At 35.4% G+C, this 17739-nt stretch overlaps 3 protein-coding genes across 3 annotated transcripts in view; 2 read left to right on the top strand and 1 right to left on the bottom strand.

Annotated features, from left to right (window-relative positions):
• LOTGIDRAFT_157831 (hypothetical protein) overlaps window positions 1-709 on the top strand; it is a gene marked incomplete at both ends in the record, with an annotated part of 1285 nt that extends 576 nt beyond the window's left edge. Inside the window, 2 exons of the mRNA XM_009050426.1 lie at window positions 48-86; window positions 269-709. Coding sequence (XP_009048674.1) covers window positions 48-86; window positions 269-709 — 480 coding nt within the window. The remainder of the gene's footprint in view (window positions 1-47; window positions 87-268) is intronic.
• Window positions 710-2252: 1543 nt separating this feature from the next.
• Window positions 2253-5089, top strand: LOTGIDRAFT_157830 (hypothetical protein; the record flags this gene model as incomplete). Its single annotated transcript, XM_009050425.1, has 3 exons — window positions 2253-2374; window positions 2755-2913; window positions 3154-5089. 3 exons carry the CDS (start codon window positions 2253-2255, stop codon window positions 5087-5089), a joined length of 2217 nt encoding a protein of 738 aa, XP_009048673.1.
• Window positions 5090-14421: 9332 nt separating this feature from the next.
• On the bottom strand, window positions 14422-14973 carry LOTGIDRAFT_112071 (hypothetical protein; the record flags this gene model as incomplete). The annotated part of the gene is made up of 1 exon (XM_009050424.1): window positions 14422-14973. A coding segment is annotated over one exon (552 nt), but the record flags the coding sequence as incomplete, so codon positions are not given.
• Between the last annotated feature and the right edge of the window lie 2766 nt (window positions 14974-17739).

Here is a 17739-nt window from a genome sequence, read left to right as displayed (position 1 = left end):
ATTTTTGAATAGTTGAAAACAACTAAAATGCCTTTTTTATTTTTCAGAGAAGGCTAGTAGAAATGCTTATGGTGGAGCATAATAAGGTATAATCCATATCAGTATTCACTGGCAGAATAACTAGAGTGACAGTGACGGAGAGTCTCCCTGGCGTATACCTCCCACCTGGATATCATGGTGCATGCAAAACTGTGATACTGAAACGCCTTTCCCCGACCAGTGCTTTTAAAAGTAAATAAGACAATAGGTCACCAATTTCACCTTTAAGATTTCTAAACTACCAAACCATCCAATTGATCCTAATCCTTATACCAACAACCACCAATATCAACAACCACCGACATCAACAACCACCAATATCAACAACCACCAATATCAGCAACCACCAATATCAACAACCACCAATATCAACAACCACCAATATCAGCAACCACCAATATCAACAACCACCAACATCAACAACCACCAATACCAACAACCACCAATATCAACAACCTTGACTACCATCAGCAACCAATATCAGCAACCACCAATATCAACAACCACCAATATCAACAACCACCAATATCAGCAACCACCAATATCAACAACCACCAATATCAACAACCACCAATATCAACAACCACCAATATCATCAACAACCAATATCAACAACCACCAATATCAACAACCACCAATATCAACAACTACCAATATCAACAACCACTAATATCAACCACCTTGACTACCATCAACAACCAATATCAACAACCACCAATATCAACAACCACCAATAGCAACAACCACCAATATCAACCACCTTGACTACCATCAACAACCAATATCAACAACCACCAATATCAACAACCACCAATATCAACAACCACCAATAGCAACAACCACCAATATCAACAACCTTGACTACCATCAACAACCACCACCAATATCAACTACCACGACTACCATCAACAACCACCAATATCAACAACTATACATGTATTAACCTAGTAACGAACCAACAACTACTATTACCCGAACTAAAGTGGTGAGTGTATTTATAAGACTTTGTTGTCATCAATATCCTCTTAAACAGGCGTGACACGGAAATAGAATCTCTGCACTGTAAGTGAATAACATCTTTATTTGTTACGACTGTCTAACACCAATAAAGTTTTTCTCTTGTCTAGTCATTTCCTGGACACCACCTTTTTTCTGAAAGTTTGAATTAAAAACACGTTTTTTTGACTCCAGCATAACACGATTTACTAATGTATCGTTTAATATTGAGAGCAGTATTAATTGGTCACATCGATTTGTAAATTTTCTTTCTCGCGTCTACTTCAGTCTGGTTATTTTTTCCTGGTGAAATGATGATGAGCTATTGATTATTGATTATTGATTAATTATTCATTTTGATGAACGGACAGGATTCATTGAACTTCATTTTACGAAGAAGAATGAGAAGATCTCATCTGTGTTGTTACAGGCTATTAGTAGAAGTTAGACGCAGACAGAACGATGCTCTGTTTTGAAGAAAAAACACACAAAGTGCTGAGATTGGATGTAGCTGATGTTTAATGAAGATTGGACAGTGTCCCGTACTATAGTAAATACTCTGTGTATGGATACATGAAAATTAATTTACTTTAAGTTTACTATTCATTTACAAGTGAACACAAGTGATTGTGTTATTTATAAAAGAAGTGAACACAAGTGATTGTGTTATTTATAAAAGAAGTGAACACAAGTGATTGTGTTATTTATAAAAGAAGTGAACACAAGTGATTGTGTTATTTATAAAAGAAGTGAACACAAGTGATTGTGTTATTTATAAAAGAAGTGAACACAAGTGATTGTGTTATTTATAAACTGTGTGATTGAAATTGGAAAAGGTCCTGTACTAAGGTAAATACACTGTTAATGGATACGAGATGTACTTTGTGTTGAATGTTTTCGAAAACCAATCACTCATATAAACATTAGTCACAGTTCATAGTTCAATAACCATTGTCGTGGACAGTATATACCCATGTGGAATTACCTTGAAACAGGTGGTCGGTGATTCTATAATTGTATAAGTGCGAACCATTTTCTGGAACATAACGCAGAGCTAGGTGATATCTGGTAATTCTAAAAGCTGGCTATAGTACTACAGTGGACAATTTTTAAAAATAAATACAGTGTTGAGCATTTCAATATACAGACAATAGTACAGAATTAGCCATAGTACAATAAACCAAAGGACAAACACCTACAGCTAGATTTCAGGAACAATGACACTCTCAAGGAAAATATTTGCTTTTATTGTGCTGCTATGCCTAGTATTGTTCTGTATGGTACCGTTATTCAAAATAAATGACAGTTGGGTGGAGATGAACCCTGTTATACAGTTTCAGTAAGTATTGCTTTGAAATATGTCCAATATAGTTCTTTACTTTTTTTCCCCAAAACACCGAAAGTCCAATAGCTCAGCCAAACCAGGTCCATAGGCCAGACTTGATAGTTCAGAGGGGCAAGCAATATATCTGGAGGGGCATTGTATGGTGTTTAGTTGCAGTATTAGAATTATAAACATTTTTTCACGGATGCAATCCATTTTTCCGGGGGCAGCATTACATTTTTAAAGGAGTGGTACGATTTTGTACAATTCTAGTATTTGAATAGTTTATATATATATAAGATCTGTCGAATCTGTCCCTTGAAAGCTATCAAGGCCTTCAGTCCCCGGACTGAATTAGACCTGCCACCATAACTGAAACTTGACACTTTTTGTAGCATTCCAGGTTTTAGTGATGTTAAAACTAAAATTGTTCACTGGATAGTAGTGACTACGGTATCCTCCTCACCTCAAGACTACATTAACCAGTTGTCTACCAATTTACCACTGTGGAATATCGTAATTGTGGCCAACCATAAAACACCAAGCAATTTAAAGTAAGTTATTTTCTGCAAACGAAAAGGGAGTAAACTTAGGTTCCTGCTATAGTAACATTTCCTCAAGGGGTAGGCAACCTTTTAAAGCCTCAATTAAGTCTTAGCCATATTTGTAACTGTCAGACCGCAAGTAGTCCGTCTAACTTGATGTCTTGGAAGATGGAGACAATTAATATCAGTGAGTGTAAAACTCCATTTCATTCCTAGATAACAATTTCAGCACTGTATTTTATTTTACAGGTGTAAAAAATGTTTTGTACTGAGTGTCAAAACTCAAAATACGTCACCATTTAAAATCGGCAAAAATAGTTCTCCAAAGAACATTGGATATCTCTACGCTATATCTCGAGGAGCGAAGTTTATTTACGACACAGAAGAGAGTTATCTCCCTGTCAACAAGTTAGCGGACTTCTGGTTGGCGGGAGATACGACTGGTCTTATTTATAACGGTCAACAACATGTATTTGATGTGTACAGACATTTCGGACGCTCTTCAATAAAACAACGAGGCTTTCCACTCAGGATGAAACGACCACCCCGGGACAACATCTTCAAACTTTCAAACAATTTCAAAACACCGTTAATACAACACGCGCTAATCAATGGTGACCCGGATATTGATGAAATTATCAAAATGGCGTTAAGTTCTAAAACCATCAAAGCTAATAAGACTTTTGACGAGAGAACGCCACCAGTTGTTATTCCCAAAGGAGTTATGGCGCCTTATAATTCTAAAAATACATTGTTTCTGGCTGATGCATTCTGGGCTTTGTTACTTCCGGTGACGTCATTTGAGTCTAACCGTGATATCGCGAGATCTTATTGGGGTCAAAGGTTATTATGGGAAATTGGAGGCACTGTGGGCTTCTTTCCGCCTAATATGTTTCATCAACATGCCGTGAATGGCGAATGGAAGAGTGGCTTTTTTAAATCGTCAAGATTAGTTGAGTATCTGCTAAAATGGAAGTGTCCCGAATCGTTCCAATTTGTAAAATGCGTCGAGAAACTGAGTGAAGATTTAATGGAGGAAAGGTTATGGAGTAAAGAGGATTATATTTTAGTCAAAAATTGGTTAATAGATTTAAAGACAATAGGATATAAATTTCCTGACCGATCTCAGTTTACTACTGTAGAGAAAAATGATAGAAACGTTGTGTTTTCCCCGTCTGTGATATCAGAAGAGTCTGCTTATTCTTCTAAATGGAAACAAGTGATTGCTATAACCAACCATTGTAAAGACAAAGCGTATCAGGTCACTAGCTCTAGTATGAGAGCGGAGCCTCTATCTGATATTTTACTTATAGTGGTATTCAATACGCCTTATTATAACAATATACCTCATATAAACTTAATATACAGCGTCACGTTTGATCATATAGTGTATTGTGGAGATGACTTCAAAAAATTCCAAAAAACTTCGAAATCATTCCCGAAATCAGTCACTTTTATAGCACAGTCAGTCGACAATGGATACTCAGTTGAAAAATGTATTTCTGTTGCTATGAAACTCAACCATAAAGTCACCGGGTACCTGCTTATAGGGGACGATACTCTCTTAAATTCCTGGAATATTCGTAAATTTCCAAAAGACAAACCGTGGTTTCATGGTTTTGTGCCTATGTTCCGTGATAGGAACCATCCATGGCACTGGTGGCAAACCGGTGTTGGTCGACAACCTTTTAATAAAGCTTGGGCAAAATTAACACATATCTCAACTAACGGCTCTATTACGGAATTAACAATAGTGAAAAATTATATGCAAATTTTAAAAAATAACACCGGAAGTGACCTCGGGGTTTACCACTGTCCGTCCGATATCGTTTATATTCCATATAAGTACAGAGACACCTATATATTAATCAATGACGTTTACTCCCAATTTAATATATTTTTAGAAATTGCCATACCAACTGTAATAGCAGGGTTATGTCCCTTGAATCAAATAGTAGAGTTGAAGGGGCAATATTTGTGGTACGATGGAAAACGAAATAAAATTCCACAATATTTTAAAAAGGACGAAGTTTTTATTCATCCAGTGAAACTTTCTCAGATTCAGACTAGTTTGAAGCCATTTTTCTGCCAAACTTTATTCCCTCTGCTGGTGTCCGGCCATAAAAACTCTACCAAAATCGTGCCATATATTACTGGACCTGTCCAACAAATTGGACCTTTATAGTGTTATTTTGTTGGGCTTTTTGATTAAAGAGATTGTAAAAAAGTTAAACTATTTATGTGTGTGTGGGGGACATTTATTTGCATCATCCAAATTTTCTTATGTCAGATGTCTATGGTTCCTGTAATTAAAGAAGTGCTATGCCTTGTACATCATTTGCCATCATGAATACATCATTTGCATACATCAATACATCATTAATATGGATCAGGACATCATTTGCATGCAGTAATATTTCATTTGCATACATTAGTATTTAATTTGTGTAAATTTGCATATCATTTGCATACACCAGGACATCCTTTGCATACACCAGTATATCAATAGCATATTTATTCCGCACATCAATACACCTTTTGCATACATGTTCACGTGAATTTTTTTTTATACATCTTGGACCTTATTCGTGAAAAGGCAACTTAAGATGATTTAAGTGTTCCAGTCATCTGATTGGTCGATTATAAATTTATTTTGTTATCCAATGAGATTACTGTATTTCTTAAGATCTGGATTTTATCTGAGATCAGTTTATAAGAATATGCCCCATGCAGGTATTTCGTTATGAAAAACTTTTAAAATGATGTATTTTTTTTTTATTGCTACGTTATTGATCTTGTTTATCGATTGATAACGTTTCGAAGATTTTTCTCTATATTTTGAAATGAGAGTAAAAAGCGAGAATTTTATGTTTGTTATTTATTGGTTTTATAGCAATGGAAATAAATTGTTATAAACTGAAAAAAAAAAAATTCTTATGAATAGCTACGTTTCGACGACGTTACACCTTCATTTGCAATGCTTTGTTCTGTAACATAGTAGTAACTCGTCTTTCTGTCGAGGGCTCTAGATTGGTCAACCAGTGTGCTTTTGATTGTTTATAGAAACAACAGAATGGGGGCTGAGAGAGAGAGAGAGAGAGAGAGAGAGAGAGGGGGGGGTGGTGTTGATAAACAAAAAGTATCATCATTATTAATATTTTATTATAATGGCGAAATCATAACAAGTTTAAATATATCTAAAAAATATTCTTAAATACGTTTTAATAAATTACGAAAAATAAATACAAAATAAACAAACATAAATACCGTCAATCGAAGGAGAGTCAGCCCAATCAGGGATGTCGTCTGGTCCCGAATTTCCAAGAGTTTTGTCTCCAAAAGTTTAGGATACCTGATTGTGATAGACCCTTTCTATTGCCCAATAGTGAGTCATGCTCACGAGGCTTCCTATCGAACAAAAGTGAGACTTCTACAAAAAAATAAGAAGTCGCAAATGACTCAATATTGCCCCGTTCCACGAAAGCTGGACTAGATTGTGACGTCACAAATATAATTCAAAGCTCATTGCATAGATCGGTTGCAGTATAAATTTCTATTTACAAAGGGTTTCGTAGAATCGTCTGTTTACATGCTATAAATAAACTGTTTGCATGGTTACAACTCTGGCACTAAATGGCTTAAGCCAAAGGCACTGATATTTTAATATGTTATTTTTGACATTATCGAATTGAAAATTTATAACGGTTATGCTCGTACGTTAATCTACGATATTTTAAGAAACGAGATCCAGCTTCTAAAATCTGGAAGTGATTAAATAACTATGTTTAACAATATGTTAAATTAATATTGTCCTGTTCCAACAAACTTCTCCTTTTTATGAACTTCATTTGGTTATTATTTTTTTTTTTTTGAAAGAGTCTCATATTCGATTAGTTTAGCTATTAGCTGTATTATCAACTCCACATTAAGGTCGTGGTATCAATTCTTCAAAATATATCATATCAATAATTGAAACACACTCGAACTTAAAGTATATGAAACCCACAAACAAGTAATATTCTAGAAATACAAGTATTTACAATGCAAAGGAATGTTGTAAAGAGCAGGGGAAATATCACGATCGAGACGAGAGTTTGTATACAGGTTCAGAAATAGTCTCAATACACATTCTCCATTCTGAACAATCACAACCACTCAGCCACGCCAGCAACCTCGCACAATAATAGTTATAATATAGCCTATATTCTAGGCTAGTGGCAATATCGTTTTATTCACTACACCAAAAAAGATCTCTTCCAGCTCTGGGGCGTCTTCTGTTTATAAATCTAAAATAAGAAAGAAATTTATTAAATGTAAAATATAATGCTATGTAACATAAGAAGCTCCAGTGGGTCGCTATGTATTTTTCAAATTTGCGCCATATATCAGCAAACTCGGCCTACAATTTTAAAGGTATATGACATTGAGATGTATAAACAAATATTTAGACGGCTGTATCTCTTAAAAAATGTAGCGAAAATAAATTGTGTTATGACTCAAAAGAGACTATGTGTATTGAAGGTGCCCCATGTCGACCACCAGTTTCGTATGGTTGCAAATAATGAAAGTGGTCACCCTCTTAACGTGCAAATAGACGAGGTACGGTCTCCAGTGCGAGGTCATCGATACAGTAGAAGTAGAAGCTAATCATGTCCGAACCCGTACGTCGTGTGTCCCCTTGATCTATTTTCTACTGTATCCATAATCCTGCATCGTACATCGTACACCGCACCGTACATCGTACATCGCATAGCGGCTTATTTTTATTCGCAAGAATCCCCAACTGGTAATCGCTATGGTGTGAGGGCACCTTATCACAAGAGTTCAACATGTGTTCGAGGGCCTTATTTCTGTGCTCATTTAAACTATATATATTACCGTGTGCTATATGGATGATGCTATATGGATGGTGCTGAAGTCCTGAGTTTTGTGAATCGATATTGAATACACTGATCATGCTAAGAATGAATTAAAGGGGAATAATCCTGTGATTTTTCGCTTGGATGTTTAGGACTCGTGATAGTCACTGGACAGAATTCACCGGCATGAAAAAATAAGGTACGGATCATAAATGTCTCAAATACAGGACTTGACCGACTAACTTTTTAATTTTTTTGAATTGTCCAAACATTTAAAAGCATCAATAAGTGCAGAAAATGGCCTAGGCGTAATTTTACTTTTTGTTTAGCCTTTGCTGTTTTGGGTGTTGTTTAACTCCAAGCCAAAGCGAAAAAATCCAGGATTATGTCCATTTGAATACAATCTATATTAATTAGAATAAAATTTCGTTTCTTTTACATTTTTTGATATTTTTCGTCTCAATTATAATCTAACAAGTTTTCTGGAACGTCATTTGGAACTCTTTTCTTGATAACGAGGACGAATTGTGGGATATTGAAACCCAAAGGAAAGTAGAGCTAGAGTAGAGTAGAGCTACACCAGAATTCGTTATGTTTTCATCCAAAAGAAACGAAATTGTATTCTAATGAAGAGAGCGAGCAAGAAAAGACCATCACCTACATGAAGATGTATTCAACTCTATAGCATTCACACAACTCCATGTTTGACCAATAATCCTAGCAACAGTAGAAAATATGTTGCTTTGTTAATATTAGCGACCATAGCCACACCACTAGTTATGGAACCAGTTCTAATTGTCATGAAATTAGGTTGACTTAAACTTAGGGTCAAATTGTCACTTGAACTTTGTGTTGTCGGGGTCAAGGTCGTTGTTGGGAACTCACCATTACAGATTCGATTCAAACAATCTTCTTTTTTCTTTTCGTCTTTCAAGTCTTCAAATGATTTGAATTTTATCACGTGTTCAGGTGACTTTGCAATTTTTGTCACCTGGTCTGTTTTGTAGTCACTGCCAATGGCCATGACGAAAATTTCAATATTGTCAAATTTCGCTCGGCTGACTTCCGACATCACTCTTTTTTCAACATCTAAAACGTCGTCCATAAACAAAATGGCGATCTTTTTTACTTTGTCTCGTCCGCCATGTTCTCTATCATAACCATGTTGACGCAATCGCCTTATAATGGAACTTAAAGTTGGAACTTCCTGTTTTTCTAGTTCTTGTATGAAGGAGTTTTTATCGGTATGGTCTGCAAGAGTTATATCACCACGGTAACAGTTAGTTGTTGTGATACCAGTTCGAATATTTCCAGTCACCATATTGAAATTCTGAACGATGTCCGCTACGAATTTGTTGATTTTGGCAACTTTTCTCGATCCTAGACTACCGGCATCATACACGAACATAATATCGGCCTTGACATTTTTACCACATGCTGTAATGTAAGTTAATAAGTTATATATACATGTAGATTAGACCTATTTACATAATATATCTAGCCTATCAAACATGAATAATTCTAATGAACAGCAAACATCCCTACATTTACAAACTTCCGAAATAAAAGGAACGTGGTTATTGAAGTCAAGGTATAAGATGGAGTTCGTAATAGCTTGACATTGTGAAGATGGATTCATATATCATTCCATTGAATATCTTTCATCTCAAGCTACTAGAAGATATAGTAGTCAATTAGGATACCTAATAAATAATATAAGCTATGTGGACTGTCCACAAGAGATGCTGTGTTGCAGAGTGATATCAGGATACCAGAAGAGTAAGCATATCCTGAACCGCTAGGAGCATTCTTCTCACACTGGTAGATTGGTGACTGACTAACTACAAATCATCAAAAATGAAAATAAAAATCGTCCCTTACCTGGTTGGTCGCCTTGAGGCAGCTCAACTGAAAAATTTACAAAATACAAAATTATTAAAACGACGCCTAAAAACTCCATACTGATTTGCTCTTTAAATTTCCTTTTTAAAAGGTTTGATCGATTTCTTCAAATAGTCTTGTCTGTTGTAAAGTCTGTTTTTTAGGAATTTTTATGTCAGTGAACTATTAACAAATAAACCGGGAAACCGTTGAAACAAATTTGTCAAATAAGTCTCTTATTTCGTTCCATGAAAGATAGAAGCATTTAATATAGAATTAAAACACAACGTCAAAAACGTAAAATCCAGCTAATATCATTATCCATCATCTAGATATTGTCTTTCACTGTTAAAATAATTATATAAACTAATACAAAGTCTATATCAGATCAAAAATACCCCACTTATATTTATTAAAGACTCAACGCCTACTTGGTGATTTAAACTTCCTATTTGTAAATCTACTTGAGTTTTAGTAAGAATCATCTTATTTCACGAATACAGCGAAGATGAAAATTTCAGAAATTTTTTCAGAAATTTTCACGGTTTATCCTATACTCAAATATTTACTCTTATGAGGCCTGTATTACCGACACTGACGAAGGTTAAGAACTCGAAACGCTCTTCACTTTTACATTTATCATAAAGCTGTCTTGCATTTATTTTCTTTGTTAGAACGAACAACATTAACATTACTGACGAAGGCTCAAAATCCGAAATTCTTCACAAATTTATGTTTCAAGTCTAATAGTTTTTCAGAAATCAACACTACAAAGTCCTATGTTTAATGCATATTGATAGATAAGACGAAGACAACAACTTTGTACTTTTATACACTTTTTAAAACTATAACCATCCCGGTTGAAATCAGACGATAAACTAATTAAGGCTGTTAAATTTCATTTGATTAAATAAACATATCAGTATCCGCCACTTTCCGCCGGACTCCGCCATTCTCCGGATGCAGTTGCATGAAATCGAGTTAATGTTAACTAGATTATTAGGTCATCCTATAAATTTGGCAAGTAGTGTCGTTTTTCTTCCTGGTCACAGTTATATTATATAACGTTTTAATTTCTAATCAAATTTCGACAATTATTTAAAATCATCGGATCCTTTATCATTCTAAAATTATCCCAAAATCTCAAAAATATTAGTAATAAGCCACCGTCTTGTTTATGAAAATTTCCCTTATTGTCCACGACATGACGTCGTCCTTCATTAGTCCAATCAGGGGCTATTAAAATAGGACATAAAGCTCAATTTCTTTAGAATTTCTGAATTGTGATTAAAAATCATGTTTTTGTTGAAAATTTCCAATTTATTTGTAAAAATTTTAATTAAATTTTCCCCCAAACGTATGACGTAGTGACAAATGAAATTTCCTTAAAATAATTTTGAAACAAATTCTCGTGTCATCATTTCCGCATTTATTTTGAAACGTTTCAATTTCTGTTGTTTGCAACTATAATTCAATATTCAGATCAGGTTTCAGAGAAATTACATTTCTAGATGTCATAATTTCGATTCGGAAATGATGACGTTGATAATAAAATTTCAAAAGCAGAAGTACCCCCCTCAGACGTAAACCTGGCTCCGCCATTGTATCAATATGCAGACAATCGTACACCAGCAGATCACTCTCTACAATATATTCCAAATGATACAATAAATCAAGCCCAACATGGTCATAATAATTGAATTTGAATTTGGAAGTGAAATCTGGTCCCCAGTATGTAATATCAGAATTAAAACTGTTTACATTACCGTAATTTGATGAACAAATGTTTATGAATAATTCAACATATATCCCTTATTATTCAACTACGCGCACCTGCTATTGCGCACCGTATTAAGAGAGGGGGAGATGCTTTCGATGACTGTACGTACAAATTGCCCAGGAACAGAACAGTTACAGATTGTTCATTACGTAACATAAAATGAAGCTTTACTTCCTATTTCTACAGTATCAGCTTCAGAAAAGAGCAAAGACATGTGATGTGCGATACCCCTGAACAGAACGGTTGGGTGTAAAACTCCATTGCAGTACTCTTTAAACCTATAGATGTAAAGCCTGATAAAAAATCGTAAGATATGGCTGGAATGGCACTAAATAACCGAACTTATTACCAGACCATCCTAGCTGATTAATACATGGTTTCTGTAATAGTTCAGGCATTTTAATCTTATAGCACTCTTATCATAGATTACATTACCAAATTATCTAATTGACACGAGTTAACTGATCAGTAATAGTTTTAAACTACTACATAGGCGTAGGAATTTCTGGGATTGGACTGTATCATTTGGACGTTTTGTGGCAAAATTCCGGGGAAAATCTAGAATTTTGGGATAGTACCGACCATCAAACAGAAGATGTATGTGATCTTGGTGAACGATGCCAGTTCTTTAAATCAGTGGAGTTTTACTTTACAGATTTGGTTTACAGAGACAGCAACGATTTGCATTTAAGCAATTGGAATCATGTTTCTAGCGGTGTTTTCTTTTTAAATCTAAACTGTCGATTGATGTGTTTTTAAAGTACAAAGCCTGTTACACACGAAGGATTCGATCGACTAAGAACATTTCTATGTCAGCCTTTCTAAAATACATCACTGAGAAATATGTTGAAAAAATCTAAATGCCAATCTGCCAAGATTGAACTCCATACCGTTAGGTCAGCAAACAAGAGTTTAATGTTCTTAAGACACGTCGGTCGTTTCATGGAATTTTTTTTAAAAAAACGTGGGTATATAGACATATAGACTAGTATTTAGTGGAGCAAATCTCAACTTTAGCACGAATATTAACCATTGCACTTTAACCTAAACCATTACCACGATTTTAATTTTTAAATAATGAACTTCCGGTTTAATAATGACGGAAGATATCCGCTTGTTGTTTTAAGGATACTAATTCATCATGACATGTTTAAAAATAAATTGATTTGGAGCTTCTTGACATGTGCTTTTCATACTCATAGCACCCTATTGGTCATGTTGAAAGCTGTAACTGAGATGCCGACGGTACAGCGCCTCGTTTGTCAAATCCTTACTAGGTTCTTACTATGCTTCTTTTGTGTAAGGGAGCCGTGGTGGCTCAGTGAGTTAGACGCTTGCTCGCTAACCTGAAGGTCCAGGGTTCAATCCCGGCATAGGTCGAGATACCTTCGGATTTTTCAACCCGGTTTCCCCCCTGTCAGTGATGCAGGTACGAGGGGCTGACATGGAAAAAGCGTCTAGTCGTTCGGATGTGACAATAAACCGAAGCCCCGTGTGCTACAGGATGTGCACGTTAAAGATCCCTCGACAGTTGGAAATCGAAAAAGAGCAGGTTAATGCCGCTGTCCTGGCAAAATTTTCCTCATTGCACCCTGCATGGCGTTGCCCGTCTTCATTAGCCCACATGGTGCAGAAAAGTAGGACGTAAAACTCCATTCATTTCATTTTTTTCATTTCATTTCTTTTGTGTAAACCACACCCTGTTTGTCAAAACATTTGTCTAAACCTCGCTCTGTTTGTCGAAACTTTCGTTTAAACCACGCTCTGTTTGTCAAAACATTTGCTTAAACCACGCCCTGTTTGTCAAAACTTTTGTTTAAACCACGCCCTGTTTGTCAAAACATTTGTTTAAACCACGCCCAGTTTGTTAAATTTTCTGTCTAAACCACACCCTATTTGTCAAAACCCAAAGGGATTCAATGGTACCCTTACTAGGGTTATCTGTAACCTGTTAGTAACATCTTAATTTATGTAGGGAGCAGACTGAAAATAGGTAAGTTGTCTGAAGATCGCCTAGCGTAAAACATCATGATTCAAGTTTTGTTTAAATAGTTCTAAATGTGTGTATAAACAAGATTGTGTGACAAAAACGATTAGATTTCAAAACGATACACATTGACCTAGTGATAGTTAAAACTTAATAGCAATTGATAACACACATTAGTTGAACCTAATGATTAAAATATTTGAAAAATTTAAAATATAAACAGTAAAGTTACAGTCTGGGTCAATCATTGGGGTCAATTTTAAAATATTTATATTATGATAGTTGCAAGGAAGAGTTGGGAAAAAACTCAATCGGAATGTGTTTGAAAAAATTATAACCAAATTAGTTCATATAACAAGAATTACTCATTAGAAAACTAAATAGACTTCACAATTTCAACTAAAACCCATATATTTTGCAATACTGGGAGAAGTTTACCTTATTTGCATATTTCAGTTACAGACTGAAATGAATAGGTTTTAAGGCAAGGTTTTAGAAACTTTATGTGTCCTGGGTCGACAAATCTAGCCCTGGAAGTAGTAAAATGATACAAAGACGAGGAAGGCTCGTTTGACTAACAGTTTTTTACTCAAGTAACAGAAGAAATACGTTATTTTTAGTCATTTGATTTTCCTTAACGAAATGAGTAAGATTGCCGGTCAAAGATTATTAACCATAGTGAAAGTGTTTATGGTAAAACTGTCAAACTCATTTCTCGTTTTCCTTGATTCTGTTTTACACATTCATCACAAAATTGCAATGTCATATTCGTTCAGAAACGTCTGTCTGTATTCTATTAGCTTTCAATGATGTGTTTGAGTCGTTTCATCTTCATAATGTCAAGCTATTACGGACAGTTTTCATCCCAATGGAAGAACGGCATTCATGATTGCAGTCATGGTATAGGACGAAGTTCGTAATAGCTTGACATTGAGAAGATGGGGTCGTCCAGAAAGCAGTCAAGATTCCATTGATATTCAAACTTAGAAAAATGATAATATCATTAAGACTTACTTACCTTCACATGCCTTCCAGGCCAGTTTCTGTCGGATTTGGGCCAAAACATCGAAACTTCCAACTTGAAATACGAAATTCTCTTTCGGATCGCTTCCAATAGCAATCAGTTCTTTAAAATCAGTTTTATTACCAATTCCAACGGCGAACAGAAATATTCCATCTTTTCTGGTAAGTTCTGCCTCTTGGATAGTTTTATCCGAAAACCTGGATTTGCCGTCAGTCAGCAGGATTCCTATTTTGATGACACCTTCTCGAACGTTGTTCGCATGGAAGGCCTCGGTTCTCATTTTATTAAGAGCTCTGTCGGTATAAGTATCCCCCGTCATGTAAGGTATGTTCTTAATAGCAGTTTTTATGTCCTCTTTATCGTAATATTGATCAAGGGCGATAAGTTGTCGGTACCCAGTAGAAAACACCGCTAATCCAACGCGGGTTTTGTTAGGAGATATTGTAAATTTATCGACAACGTTCGCAACGAATTCGCTCTGTTTTGTATAATCTCGATACCAAATAGAAGACGAAGAATCCACCAGGAAAAATATTTCTGCTGCTTTCCCGCCACAAACTGTTTCGTCGGTAGGTGGCGTCGTCGTCGGTACTGAAATGGATAAAGAACACTGTGAATAAGATGCAATCTAACCTCACAGACTGGCCAAACCGGAAGTTAGAATGCAACAATAATTGCAACACATGAATCATGTGTTAGACGTATACAGTAGTTATAAACGATCAACCCATAAGCGGCTGTAAGTCACTCAAATGTTAATTTGAAGCGCCTCATTTTTATTATTTAAACAGTTCTTATATATTTTTAAATGTACAGAGGAATTGATAAAGAACTATTTTGACTTCAAATCAAATCATATTTCAATAGTCAAAAGATAAGTCAGGGATAGTCTTTTGGAAAAGAAATCCACGCCCAGCTGATGAAGTGTCTCGGATAATTATCCGTCACAGGAAAAGTTGGTTAAGTGAAACTATAGTTTAATTTTACAAATTTCCTTAAAATACAAAACGTGACTATTAATCATACAGTGTCTTAATAATAGTTTAAAGGTCGTCATATAAAAGTGATCTCAATATCGATATGGTAATCTTGAGGAAGGGATTGGATTTTCGATATCCTTGTCGAAACTCCGTGATTATAGGGAGTAACATGGATATCGTCACGAGATGAGGAACGTAAAAGTCCGCTTTACAATCTGTTGATTACACTCGTAATGTGGATTCTCCGAAACTCTGTCACGTACGTCCTTGGTGTATACAGCTTTGGAAACGGATTCGATATAACTTCACAATGTACGGCGGAAAGGAAATAAGTAAATTAGCTGTATGTCCTACTGTTCTGTCCCTTCTGTTCCGTAACTGATTGAGCAGTTATTAATATGAAATAGAGTTTTACGTTCAAGGCTTATTGCAATTTTTGAGGCTGTCAGAAGTATCAATTGACTTTTTAAGTGCAGGTCAGGGACGGTATATTTAGATTAAGAAGATAGAAATTTTATTTTTGCAGTGTACAATCATGATTTAACCCATATTCAGTCTAAAAATAAAATGGCGGCACTCGTTCAAGCGCAGACAATGATGCGGAAATAGACAAAAGTCTTAACTTCCGGTGAATATGCCGCATGTGAGTATCGGACCGGAAGTACTTCAAAACCTACGTAACTTACAAAGAAAGTTTTATATTCTATCAATCATGGCACGCGTTGGGTCGGAAACAAAAGTGACGCTTTAAATAGATGTTAAACTTGCGGTTTTGATCGAAACCGTGACGACCTGACGCCATGATGTTTTTACTTTAAACACAAGAATCCTTGTTCGTTTGACTTGAAAGAGATTTTGTAGGAGAGTGTAGCCTTATCGGACTGCCTCAAAGATCTAAGATGCCTACATGCATGTCACAATATCAGTAATAATACTAAAACTGACAAAGTTTGTTAACTACAACCAGTATTAATTGTCGAGTGTCTGTGATGACGTAATTTACCGTTATGATATCGTAAAAAATATAATTGCGTGGGCCCTATACATTCATTCATTGTTTTTGCAACCATCACTAATGACCGTCCACAAGTTTCGCAAATATCATTTTGTTGTTTGGAGTCTAAACATCACACAATATATTGAATTCATACCCCGATACTATCACAGCTACCAGCTTTGTATATAGTCCGAAAATATAGCTATCAGTATGACAACTATGAGAGGCCACATATGATTTCGGAATAGGCAAATTATCAGACTTGTTATTAATATAGGAAGCGGCCTATAAAGTTAAAATCAGTTGAACAGCAATAACCAGAAAATCAGTAAAGTCCAGTCTACGATCATACATTTGTTTTTAACATCAGATGGTCGTAAACACTATGATCGTGTAGACGGGGTTTTAGAATCAGACAGCCTCAGACTAGTATTAAAACTCCAGAGACCAGACGTGTACTAATGAGTACAATAAAGTATTTGATGATGTAGATGTCATTAAGGTCAGGCATGTGTCAACTCGGAAGTCTAACAACAAACAATGCATATTTGTTAATTGCAAACTGTTATTCTGAATATGACGACATTGGTATATGTCATCCATCCTCTATGACACGAGAAAAAGTTTAAAGTGACATACACTAAATAGTAACTAAAGAGTAACATCATCGAAACGTCATAAGACGAGAAGTGACGAGACCAATTCCGGCGTATATTCAGAGTTCAATGAGGACAATTTGGCTTGCAACAGTCTAACTTGTGGCTACTTCCAATTTCTCAAAAGGCAAAATAAGAGCTGGTCGTTATCCACGAAACGACAAACCAAGCTCACTGTCGAATATACAAGTAAGCTAGACACAGCTCAAAGGGATATAACCCAGCCATAAAAAATAGCTACGATGTAACACAGTTAATTCATAGCGTCATACATTGCAATGATATTATAATATCCACATTCCGCATTTCATTATTTTTATTAAACAAATCAAACTTCAGTTTTGAAATTTGAAAGTGATATTCACAAATTCCTACTCATGGTGAGTTCCAACATTGCGCCTTACGAAAGACAATAGCTGAAACACGCGCTTTATTTTCACCTCGGAGCGTACCTTCATATTTTTACTTTGATCAAACAAAACATTGAATTATTCTGCATAACTAGAGCAATGATATTAGAGATAAAATTAATAATTTAATATAAAAATATAAAGTGAACGAACCTGTTTTACCAGCAGCAATAGCGACCTGAAATCATCAGAAATTAAAAACATTTTAACTCAGTCTTTGATCGTCACGTGAAGACTTTGATATAAATTATGGCCAACATA

Source organism: Lottia gigantea (assembly GCF_000327385.1).
Source record: "Lottia gigantea unplaced genomic scaffold LOTGIsca_15, whole genome shotgun sequence".
Taxonomy (NCBI): domain Eukaryota; kingdom Metazoa; phylum Mollusca; class Gastropoda; family Lottiidae; genus Lottia; species Lottia gigantea.
Note: the sequence above shows the minus strand (reverse complement) of the source record. Positions and strands in the feature narration are given on the sequence as shown.